At 37.3% G+C, this 12442-nt stretch overlaps 1 protein-coding gene across 4 annotated transcripts in view; it reads right to left on the bottom strand.

Moving 5' to 3' along the window:
• Positions 1-12442, bottom strand: part of ACACA (acetyl-CoA carboxylase alpha) — a 326928-nt gene that overhangs the window by 82178 nt on the left and 232308 nt on the right. For all 4 annotated transcript variants that reach the window (XM_025361321.1, XM_025361319.1, XM_025361320.1 and 1 more), the window contains one exon: positions 11418-11564. In XM_025361321.1, coding sequence (XP_025217106.1) covers positions 11418-11564 — 147 coding nt within the window. The remainder of the gene's footprint in view (positions 1-11417; positions 11565-12442) is intronic.

The following is a 12442-nucleotide window of genomic DNA, read 5'->3' as shown; positions in this document are numbered from 1 at the left end:
TCTGTACAGCCTTATAAGATGATGATTATGAAGATTAGGAAGAGCATTTAAAAATACCCATGATGTAATACTAAATTAGAAAAGGGGTCAGACTCAGGAGCCACATTCTGAGACTCTTCTGAATCCGAATCTAAGATAATTTGACAGAAATGAGACTCAACTTTCTAGCCATGTACCTTAGGTAAGTTACCAACCTCCCTGTACCTCGGTTCCTTCACTGGTAAAACAAGGGTAATAAAAATCTACTGCATAAGTTTGTTGGAAGGATTAAATACATGTTAGGTCCTAGGATAGTGCCTGGTATATAGTAAGTGCATAGTATGAATGACAGCTTCATCAGTTGAAAAGCATGTTGAAAAAACAAAAATAAATAAGAAAGAGCAAAATGAGGCGATAATTATTGGGATGATGAAATTGTATTGTTTTTTTTTTTCCATTCTCCAAATTTTTGTGTGTGTGTTTATATTGCATTGATAACTTTAACTTTTTATAAAATAAAAAATAACTGAGAAAAGAAAACTACCAAATACTTCTTCACTGGGTGATAGGTACATGGGAGTTTATATTACTTATGCTTACTTTAGTATACGTTTGAGCATTTCCATAATAAAAAAAAAAAAAAATTAAGGGGGAAAAAAATCTCACCAGCCTAATCAATTTCCCATATTTTAGAGGAACTAATTCTAGATTGTAGTCATACTACAACAGATCTTATTTATATAAAATTTGAAAGAGATAAACATATGAAAATTAAAAATCGAGACTCACTTTAAAGAGAAAGAAATATCAAGAACTAAGTTTGTTGGGTTATCATTTCATTTTCTACAAAGAAATGCTCTGCAATGATGTGGTAGAGTGTAAACATATGTATACATAGGTTTATACAATATTAATGTCTCTACCTGAGAAGTAACTGCTTCAGTGTTTTTCTGGTCTGATGGTTAAATACATATTTATATTTTTAAAGTCAATATTTGTACAATAGACAAGAACAGTGCCTATCAGCTAAATACATATTTAGGACTGTACCACATGTATTACAAACATGTACTAAAATCGAAAGCTTATATTTATACAGAACCTTTCATCTTGAAGGGGGCTAAAGAACTTTATAAACATATGTACATAAAAGGACGTTTGCACTGATAGGCAGTGAAGGTACCCAATCACCCATTCCCTATTTCTTCTACCAGTCATGGGTAGGAACACATGGTGTTAACAGATGCAGGTCTGTAACAGCTGCAAAGGCATACAACACAATAATCCAGTTGTGATGCAAAGTCACTGAGAGGAAGCTTGCAACTTGAGAATAGCAACTGCTCTCCTCCAGTGTAGAAGCATCATAGCCATTTCCAGCTTTGTGTTTTTAAATTATTCTCTACCAAACTCAACTAATCACTTGACAAAATTGAATTTGATACTGGAAATGGTTTCTGAATGCAAAATACTTTCTGTCTGATGATGAAAACTAGGTTGAAAAACGCTTTCCCCTGCCCTTGTTAGATTTAGGAAAAAAAAAAAAGGGGTCACAACATTCAGGAGAAATGGTTCAAAATATTCTACCAATGAATAGCTTCATCTCAAAGGATTAGGTCATTGCTTCAGAAGACAGTCATATTTCACCCTCTAATTAGTACACTGTAAGTTTTTCAGTCAAATTACTTTCTATAGATGGGTCTATCTATATTATATACACAATGGAGATTTCATATAGAAAATTCCACAATCACTATAAAAGTATACACAGTGTGACAATGTGATTAGCAATGTGACATTCATTGATTTCACCTAAGCCCAATCTGCCATGTATATTAACTTAAGAATAATGACTAAAGGAGATCCCATCATTGAATCCCCCTTTTTGGGGGTCTTCTCTTTCTCTCTAACATTTTTATCCAGGTGAAACCTGGTGAAAATGACATGCCAGGACTAAGAGCTGAAGGAAGACAGAAGAGCTAAGAAATTAACAAAAAGGTAGCCTACAGCCTGCTTATAAGTGGGTGGGTTTATGGTCTAATGAGTTTTAGACTCAAACAGGCAGTGCCAGCGTCGTCTTCTCTGATCACTGCTTCTCTCGTGCATTGACTAACCAAGTGGTCCTAGGTACTTACTACAAATTATTTTTTCATTACTATAGCCATGAATAAGTTTTAAAATATTTAATTTCAGGTTATTTTTCATAACAGAACATTCCAATGAGCAGGTTGATTAGGTTTAGGGTTATCAACCTAAGCTAATTATCTTAAAGTGAAAAAGGGAAGAGGATGAAAAGAGCTACAGGGAATAAGCTAAGGATAAGCAGAAATAAATATTTGTTTCCCTTACACAAGTTCTAAGGCAGAAAATATTTCTCTGGCTACATTCTGATTCTGGAATGAACACGCTCAAGTGAGGGAGGAGGGGATGGGAAGGAGAAGGCAAGCAGAAGAGAACAGTCTTATTTAACTGTTTTTATGTGGGTAAAATGATTTGTGCCACAGTATTTCCATAAGAAGTGGGACCATTATTTTCCTGTAGAAACACATTTGGTTTGAAAAGTATCACTGGACAGGACGTGAAAATCAAACCGAATGAATTATTCACAACCTCCGATCAGAGGTGATCATTATTTCTGATGCTCCAAACAGTGATTAGGATTCTGCCCTGAGATGTCATTTTCTCGCTGAGTAACACCAGTGATACAGAACAGCATTATCTATCTATCCATATATGTATTTTTTCTCCTGGAAGGACCTGGGTTTAATGTTACTATAACAGATAGTGAAAACATGATAATATTAACATTTATTCTGATGGTGTCCATAAATGCCATTAGTCTGACACAAAGTGTCAACACTAATCATGACCCCAAATTAACACCAAAATTGACATCAACATTAATTGTACTATCAGTGTGAATAGAATGTGCAAGTGCACACAGGCACTTTCCAAAGCTGCTGTTGTTACTACAAAATAAAACAATATTAAGCTCAACAAAGAAATTTGCAGGAAAAGCTAAGGGGCAAAACATACCAGGATTTTGTTTTTTAAGGGTGAAAGATGTATCCATCAACTCTAGCTATGCTGTGGGAAGCAGAAAGGGAGTATCTTTGCCACAGTTGCCTTTCTTACATCTCCACACTTTGACTTGAGCTGTAACAACACCTTTCCATACAGATTTAAATACAGGTTAGGCTGTGGCTGAGATGTTAAAGCTGTATTTGTTACATTCATGCTAAAAGCCTAAAGCTTGAGTTGTTTTTGGAACAGTCTGTAAAAGCTATTGTTCTAATTCTGCTAATGCCAGGAAGATGACTACCCTGCAAGGCCCTTGAGCAGCAATACAAAGAATCCAAGCATGTTAGCGCTAACCCAGACTTGGGCATCATCTGCATCATAAAGATGACAAAACTAAGACCCAGAGAGAAGGAACCTGAGCTTGAGTTCCTTTTCAGATACATAGCAAAATGTTACCTCCTTCCCCTTTTTGTATCTTGTATGGAATATTAAATCTGTACTTTTAATTATATACTATCAGAAAATAATTATCATAGTAATTTTAACTCCTGTTAGTCTCTTAATAAAACATACTTGATGAAATATCAGAAAACACTGTATAGGTCTTAAAATACATATTTTTAAGCCATAAGGCTTAAAATACAATATTTGACTTAATTTGTGCCATTTGCAAAAGCCATGCTGAAAAATACGTCAATGCCTTTCCATATTGTATTATTTGCCAGATATCAATGTTCTATTGTTTAGTGTTATGTGATCACATGAAAGAGCTCAAAATGATTTTCTTAAGAGCTGAAAAACTCTTTTTTTCATGCTTGGATAATTCAAAAATGGCTGAACAAACTCACCTCAACCTCTCTAGACAGCGATAAAAGGGTAAGAAAAATATAACTTTTAGAGCAAAAAATTTTCATCCCAGAGGTAATTCTTTGAAAATGTTATCAAAGATTAGAAATAATAGTTTTGAACAGGGGAATTATTTCTCCCTGTAACATTTATATACATGAAACCACAGTAATTTTACACATGTACACAGAGTAATTTAATAAGCATAGGAATTATTTTTAAAAAAACATGCAGTGGAGCACATAGAAGCCAGCGGTATTTGAGAAATGGGGCCCAGGATTAATTGGTTGATATGGAAATTAACCAGGTTGGCCTACTATAGTCCCAGAAGCCTTGTCCATTAATCATATGAATGAGTGCTGAACTCTGGTGCCCCACGCTACACCTCATTCTCTAGTGTCATCTGTTGCTGTCCTGATGTTCATTATTGCCTCTGGTTGGAGCTGTAAAGTTTCTTGACATAGCGTACTATGTCACATTCTTTTTCAGTAAAATCTTATAACTTAAGACAGGTATAAATATGCTGGCAAGTACATTCTTTTGTTTGAAGGCTATCTCTAGACTTATTTTTGAAAGAAACTGAGGAGCCCTCCACAAGTGCTACTTTAGTGAGCCAGTGGATGCATTAGGATTTTCAAAGTCAATCAAGGTTATTGAGCCTCATTTTGCTATCAAAAAAATGAGTAAAAACTACTCAACCTGATGAGAAATCTCCAACACCAATAATAGTCATTCAGAAGAAATTCTGAGAAAAGTTTATACATCTCAAAAGAACAGTGTCAGAAATTCATTAGAAGTAATTCCATGGTAGGAAGACTTATTTTTCAAAATTAGCCTCCATATTTTTCTAATGAGGGATCCAAATTTGGTTTGGAAGATCATTTTAGACAAAGACTTACAGCCAAATATACTTACTTAGAATGGGAATAAAAGAAAAAAAACATAGAATTAAAATAAAACTATCTTACCATATATGTCATAATATATCTTTCTCTATACTTAATCTCAAGGATTCAAAATTGATTTTTCAAAGCCTTGGTGAAAAATAAGGCAAGCACAAATTATGAATACTTATGTATAACCATAATCATTTATGGATAATCATAATTATACATAATCATATGTATCTGACCCTTTTCTGCTGAGAATCCTAAAGCACTTATAAACATTCTCCTATCTTTAGGGACAGATTGATGGCAAAGACCCTTTTTATAAGTTGAACAATCAATGCATAGACCATGGTCCTGTTTTTCAGACCCGCTTCACTTAGGTCTATTTCAGAACTCGCCTTCAGCATAGTACAATTTAAATATGCCTCTTTTCTATCATATATCTAAAAGACTGACACTGACTCAATTTCTATACGCAGCACGAAAAGGCAAACTGATCTCAAAAGAAGGAAACAAAAGCACAGTAAAGTGCATCCAAATTAGCATCACATTTATGGAGCTATTTTGAGGTTAAACTGAGTAAAACAATATAAAAAATCTAATGTTAAATATTTGGGTCCTGTGTTCATGAGAAATGGTCTACCCTTTTCTCACCACCAAAACCCATAAGCATATACACACTCTCTACAGGCACAGTTTTAGAACATAATGCTTTCCACTAGAATCTGAGTCCAGGATAACCCAAGCAATTCCTTTGAGAGCATGGAAAATGTCAACCAAGTGAATTAAGACAGAGGGTTATGGTGGTTTTTCTAAAATAAGAGGTCCTTTGGGTTAAGAGGTCCAGCCTAACAACTGTCAAAATGGATCTACTAATTAATTTCTTCTAATCTTTTCGGCTTATATAAGCTTACCAACTTCCTTTCCCTACCAACTCCTAAATTGTTTTTTTGATACTCAAATTAGAGATTCAAAGGATTTTAGTGACATGTAAGTGAGAAGCACAGTCAAAATGGTAAGATTTGTTTAAGCTGGTCAGTAGATGCAGGGGTATTTGTCGTATCACTCTGTATTTTTTTATATGTTTAAAATAAAAAAATTAATGAGATGCTATACTTTGGGAGATACAGGATATCAGTACATTGCCAACAATTAAACAATAATTAAATATGCGTATTAGTAGGGTTGAGCAGTTCCAAAACTGAACCCCTAATCCCCACTGTCCCCACCATTTTACCCCTGAAAACATAAAGCAGGACTAAAACCAAAATACCAGTCACGATGGCAGCTAGTCTTTTTTTTTTTTTTTTTTTTCTCAGCCAGAGTCTTACTCTGTCGCCCAGGCTGGAGTGCAGTGGTGCAATCTTGGCTCACTGCATCCTCCGCCTCCTGGGCTCAAGAGATTCTTGTGTTACAGGTGCCTGCTAACATGCCCAGCTAATTTAATTATATATATGTAATTAAATTATATATATTTTGTAGAGATAGGGTTTCGCCATGTTGGCCAGGCTGGTCTCAAGCTCCTGGTCTCAAGTGATCCGCCAACCTTGGTCTCCCAAAGTGTTGGGATGACAGGCATGTGCCACCATGCCTGGCTGTAAGCTAGTCTTTAAACTTTAATTTACACTACTTTACTTCCTCTTCAATCATCCTCTTCCTTTAAAAAAAAAAAAAATTAGATCCCTAATGCAAGGTACAAAGGATCTTCAACCAAAGAGTTAAAATTGCAATTGCTTATTGTAGGAACACTAGATAAAGGCTACTATACCAACTGAAAAAAGGACACCAGTGAATCTGCCTCAACAAACAAGGCAATTCAAGAGGCTCATGTGAATGCTAAGCTGCTGAGAAGGAAAAACCCTGACACCTAGCGCCCATCTGGAAAAATGAAGCCTTAGAGCTACCACAGTTCTTAAGAGTGATAGTGTGTATAGAGGTAACCATCAAATTGCATTCAATTTTCTTTTTTCCTTCTTTTTTTTTTGAGACGGAGTCTTGCTCTGTCACCAGGCTGGAGTGCAGTGGCGCGATCTTGGCTCATTGCAACCTCTGCCTCCCGGGTTCAAGCGATTCTCCTGCCTCAGCCTGCGGAGTAGCTGGGACTACAGGCGCGCATCACCACACCCAGTTAATTTTTGTATTTTTAGCAGAGACGGGGTTTCACCATGTGGGCCAGGATGGTCTCGATCTCTTGACCTCGTGATCCGCCCGCCTTAGCCTCCCAAAGTGCTGGGATTACAGGTGTAAGCCACCGCACCCGGCCCCAGTTGCATTCTATTTTCAATATACTTTCCTCCTAGAAAAACGTTTATACCAAGAATTCCAGTCTCTGAATACCAACCCTTTTTTGGGTATACATCTTGTACCTACTTACTATAACTGCTTCCAAATACAACATCGCAACATCGTCTTCTCATCTCAGTTTTTCATTATGACAGGCATGATGAGACAGGATGTTAAAAAGCTGCCCATGTTCTGATATGGTAAGAAAAACAGGGTTCTAATTTCTACTAGCACTAAAGTTATTATGGTAGTTGACTCTCTAACTGATATTTCGGCATTGCCCAATTTAGAGATTATTGGTCTAGTTTGCAGAGCTGATCAAAAGAAATAAAATAAAAGAATGCTAATAACTTATTTCAGAATAAACATAAGCATAGTCTCAAGAAGGCTAGAATTGTCTTTGTCCTACCAGGCAAAGTTAAGTTGTTCTCTGTCAAGTCCGTTACAGCCCTTGGCTTGATCTTAGCCTGAGCTTTTTAATAACAGGATTTAGTGCGAAAAGCAGCTGTACTGGATTGCGAACTGTTACTCAAAATGTCCCCACCTGCAATTATAGCTTCCACCAAAGGATCAAAACAGGTTAGTAAACTGGCAGGAAAATGAAAACAATTCCTCCAAAATTGAGAAGTGGTAAAGTAGAACTGTTAGATGGCTGCATTTCTTCTGTATCCAGGCTCAACAGCACACATTCATGTAGCTGTGTATTTACATACAGTGATGGGCATTTCTAGCATCACAGCAGCTAGAAATGAGATCAGTTTAGTCTATGTCGCAATCACATTTTCCTCAATTTTCATCTTTACTTGAAACTATTAAGAAAAATCTTGGACAACTCATCTTTGGAGCTATTTGCAAGTAACGCAGTTCACAGATTTAGTCTACATCTTTTTTATTTCTACTCTAAATTCATACTAAATGTAATGCCATTCTAATATGACAATGAGAAAAATGTGTTCTCCTATACCTTTCATCACGCATTAGGTGGTATTCCTTTATTTACATCTTTCTTTATGGGGAAGGGACAGCTAGGAAAATAGAAAGGAGACAGTAGCTAATATCGCATCAGAAAAGCTCTTTCTCCTGCTCTAAACACAGGCATAAATGTTCAAAATGCAGGTCACATCTCTACTGAAACAGCCAATATTCCTCCTCAAATGGCAAAGAAGTTACCTAAAACTAAATGGAACTGAATTGGTCCAAGTCCTGGTCCCATCACCTTTTTACCTATTTACTGTCCTGCAAAAAAAATTAGAAAGACTGGCCACCCATACAGTCGATGGTCTGATAAGTGCAGGTTTTCTGCCTTCGATCATGGAGAAAAGCACTTCAATTCATGGGAAAACTCTAAAGGAATCTCTCGTTTTACCCTTACTCCTTATATCCATGTGCTAGTTTTCAAACCCAGAAACTCCAATCCTTCAAGGTAATGCAATACCACCCACAATGATGACCGGGTAGAGCCGTCACTTTTGGAGAACACCACATTATGATGATTTAATGTCTACATAGCACCAATGCATTTACATTGAGCCTTGGCTCTCAGAACATTAACAGCTCAATTTTTTATTCTTTTTTAATAAAACTATTTCTCAAGGCTCTGTTCATATGCCCATTCTCTTTGGGACAGGACAGATTTGCTCCAAATCTCATCAGCATGAGCTCTTTTCATTCCCTTCACATCATTCTTAGGGTAATATGTAGAGTGCCAGGCTCATGACAAACTTGCTCTTTGGCCAAAGAAAATTAAACCGCAATAGCTGAAAGTCAACTTGCCCTGATAAAACTGGGCTCAGCATGAGGAAATATATCCTACTGACACCTCGTCACCTCTTAGGCACAACTGTCCCTCAGAGTTCTGACTGCTGAAACTCCATCCTTAGATGGGTCAGTCTCTCAGTAGACATGCTCCATTGTATGTTCAAGCTATTGGTAGCAGAGTTTGATACTAATACCCCAACCTCATTCCTGTTGTGCAGTGCCCTATAATCTAGCTAAGGCCAATGACTGACTTCACCAGCCATCCTGGGCATTAGTCACTAACTGCTCACAAAAGAACATCAGTCTCACTCCTCCTGAGCTCAAAGGCTCAGAAACAGCAAGCTAACACTCAGCCTCAATCCTAGTCAATCATTTGAAAAGAAAAATAGAACAAAGAAAATAGGCAACTAAGGAGGGAAAACTGTAGAACAAGAAGAAAGTGAGAACTGACAAAAACTCAAAATCTTTTGAACAAATACTATTCACTTTCTGGTTTCAAAACTATTAAAGCACTGGACAAAGGAAAACATATGGCTCCTATACTAGATCTACTATTACTCATAACTATAGTCCTAGGCAACTGTTTAAGACATATCTTTTCCACTAAGGTTTGTTAGGTCTTAAAGGGGTTAAAAAAAACCTTTAATTTTTAAAAAATTCGTGTGTGTGTGTGTGTATGTGTGTGTGTGTGTGTGGTCTTTGGGTACAGAGGCCCGTATAATAAGACTATTTGTATTCATACTGGCAGAGTAAACACTACATGTTCATGCCCAGGCAGCTCTGTGCTTGTAATTTCAGCAAGAACAGAGCTCTGTCCCTCTGGGACTTCACTATTCCCTGAGTCTCCATTCGCTCAAACACAGAATGAGGGCAGAAAGAAAGCAGGAGAGAAAGATCATGGCAAGGGGTTTCACACAGCACTGCATTTAGCTTTCACGTGGCCAAAAATCTCATTTTGTGTTTTAATTACATTAGTTAAAACCATTTTATTCTCAGCCCCATGTTCACAAGGGTACCTTCCATTCCTGAAGACTACACTGTTCAATGAATCAGAATTTAAGTCTAGCACAATGAAGCTTTTCTTTGCTGCTGAGGGGCTCACTAGGCAGATGCTACATACAGTGGCACAAACCTGTTTCAACTTTGTGTGCTGATGAGTATATATCTATGCTTGTCAAAATGTTTTGCATCCTCCCACCACAATCCTCTTGACTTTGCTATTTGTTGAGACTCCTACAAGTCTGATACTCTCCATCTGGTCCAATGCTTGCATCCATCTTGATACCAAATCATCTACTATTGGCATCCACTGGCATATTACTGAAATAGCCACACACCTTGTATATATAGTGAAATTTTTTTGAAAAAGATGGAATAAAATAGAAACAAACTGCTTATCATTTCCAAAGGTCTACCCAGCCTATTTACGGTGAACACACAGGTAAAGATTACTCCTTCAATGGAATGAAATCTATCTAGGGATTCTATTTAAGGTTGAAATAAAAATATCTCTCTTTTTATGTTTGTTACTGGTATTGTCATTGTTATAACTGTACATTAGGAGCACAGTTAAAATCAGAAAGAATGATAATGCATGGACAAGAGTATAGGGCAAAATATGCCTTTTTATCACTATTCATGGGTCACTCTGAGAGAAAGGATACCAAGGCTAGAAAATGCATTCTTGGGACAATTATTAAAAAATGGGTTCTTTGTTACATTCTTTTATGTTTGAACCCCTAATTCTGATTAAGCCCTTCCAAGAACACATTTATCATGCTCACAACAGCACCAGATCAAATGAATTGAGCATGGAAAAGACAATGAAAAATGCATTTATTAATATGAATCCAAATAAGAAAAAACATTAGGCAAAACTATACTTTAAATGTTTTCATTATAGAAAATCCCGGCTGGGCACAATGGTGCACACCTATAATCCCAGCACTTTGCGTGGCTGAGGCAGGCAGATTGCTTGAGCTCAGGAGCTTGAGACCAACATGGTGAAACCCCATCTCTAGAAAAAAATACAAAAATTAGCCAAGTGTAGTGGTGCACACCTGCAGTACCAGCTACTCAGGAGGCTGAGGTGAGAGGATCACTTCAGCCAGGGAAGTCAGGGCTGCAGTGAACTGAGATTGAGCCACTGCACTCCAGCCTGTGTGACAGAGTGAGACACCATCTCAATAAAAGAAAAAAGAAAAAAAGAAAATCCCCAAATTTCAGACATAGACAAAAACAGGGAAAATAATCTATTTTCATGTACCTATCACCTAGTTTCAATGATCAACTCATGACCAACCCTGTTTCATCTACACACCCACCCTCACACCTCTTTATTTAGAAGCAAATCATTGCATCTGTAAATGTTTCAGTCTGTATCTCTAAAAGAAAACAATATTCCTTTTTATTTTTTTAAAACTGAGTTCTTTGTGTTAAAACAATACTATTTTAAAAAGCAAAATCATAATACCATTATCAAACCTAGAAAATTAACAATTTCTTGATACCCAGTCAATGCTCTCTCTAATAACTCTCCGAACAAGACTACCATGCTGCAGTGCTATTTAATGAATACCTCACAGAAAGCTGGTACTAGTGGGCACAGAGATAAGAAAGGGAAGGGGCGTTTCAACTACTTGCCTCATTTCCTCCTGGAAGCCTGTTCATGTGGACCAGCTGACCTTGATCATCCAATACCAGTTCGGTGTAAGTCAGCATGTCAGAAGGCAGAGGGGGAGATGGAAGAAATGCTTGAGTGGACATAGACTCCCAGAGTTTGATCAGGGACTAGTGGAGAAAAGAAGTTTGACTAATCAGTGACAATAACTTCAATATAGACAAAAATAATTATTAAGATTCAGTCAATCTGGTTTTGCTTTCTTTTCCAAGTGTTCCGCAGAGTGTAAACATTAGACTAAATTCCCCAGCTCCCATTCTCAGTTAAAATAGATTTGTAATTATTTTTTACATGCCAAAAGTCAGGCACTTTTCCAACAAAGTCAAACTACTGAGTGATTCCAAATCAGCACCAGAGCATTAACAAACAGGAAAGACCTAACATTATCCTAGGAATACCAACATTAGAAAACTAAATAAGTAGCATCAACTCCTTAAAACAAAGAAAAAGAAAATCCTAAAGAAACTTGACAACAGCGGCCAGGTGCGGTGGCTCAAGCCTGTAATCCCAGCACTTTGGGAGGCCGAGACGGGTGGATCACGAGGTCAGGAGATCGAGACCATCCTGGCTAACATGGTGAAACCCCGTCTCTACTAAAAAATACAAAAAACTAGCCGGGCGAGGTGGCGGGCGCCTGTAGTCCCAGTTACTCGGGAGGCTGAGGCGGGAGAATGGCGTGAACCCGGGAGGCGGAGCTTGCTGTGAGCTGAGATCCGGCCACTGCACTCCAGCCTGGGTGACAGAGCGAGACTCCATCTCAAAAAAAAAAAAAAAAAAAAAGAAACTTGACAACAAAGGAATATCCAGGAAAATGACATGACACTCAGCTAATAAAAAGAAAATCCAAGAAGGCCAGAATGAAGTTTCTACTAGAAATTCCAGGGAAGAAACCTCTTTCTAATATTATTCATAGCTGTAGGACCATACACAGGAATTAGCTCACTAGATGTGTGTGACTATTTGTAAATGTGCAGATCAATTCTGCTCA

Source organism: Theropithecus gelada, chromosome 16 (genome assembly GCF_003255815.1).
Source record: "Theropithecus gelada isolate Dixy chromosome 16, Tgel_1.0, whole genome shotgun sequence".
Taxonomy (NCBI): Eukaryota; Metazoa; Chordata; class Mammalia; order Primates; family Cercopithecidae; genus Theropithecus; species Theropithecus gelada.
This window is presented reverse-complemented; position numbering and strand designations above follow the sequence as displayed.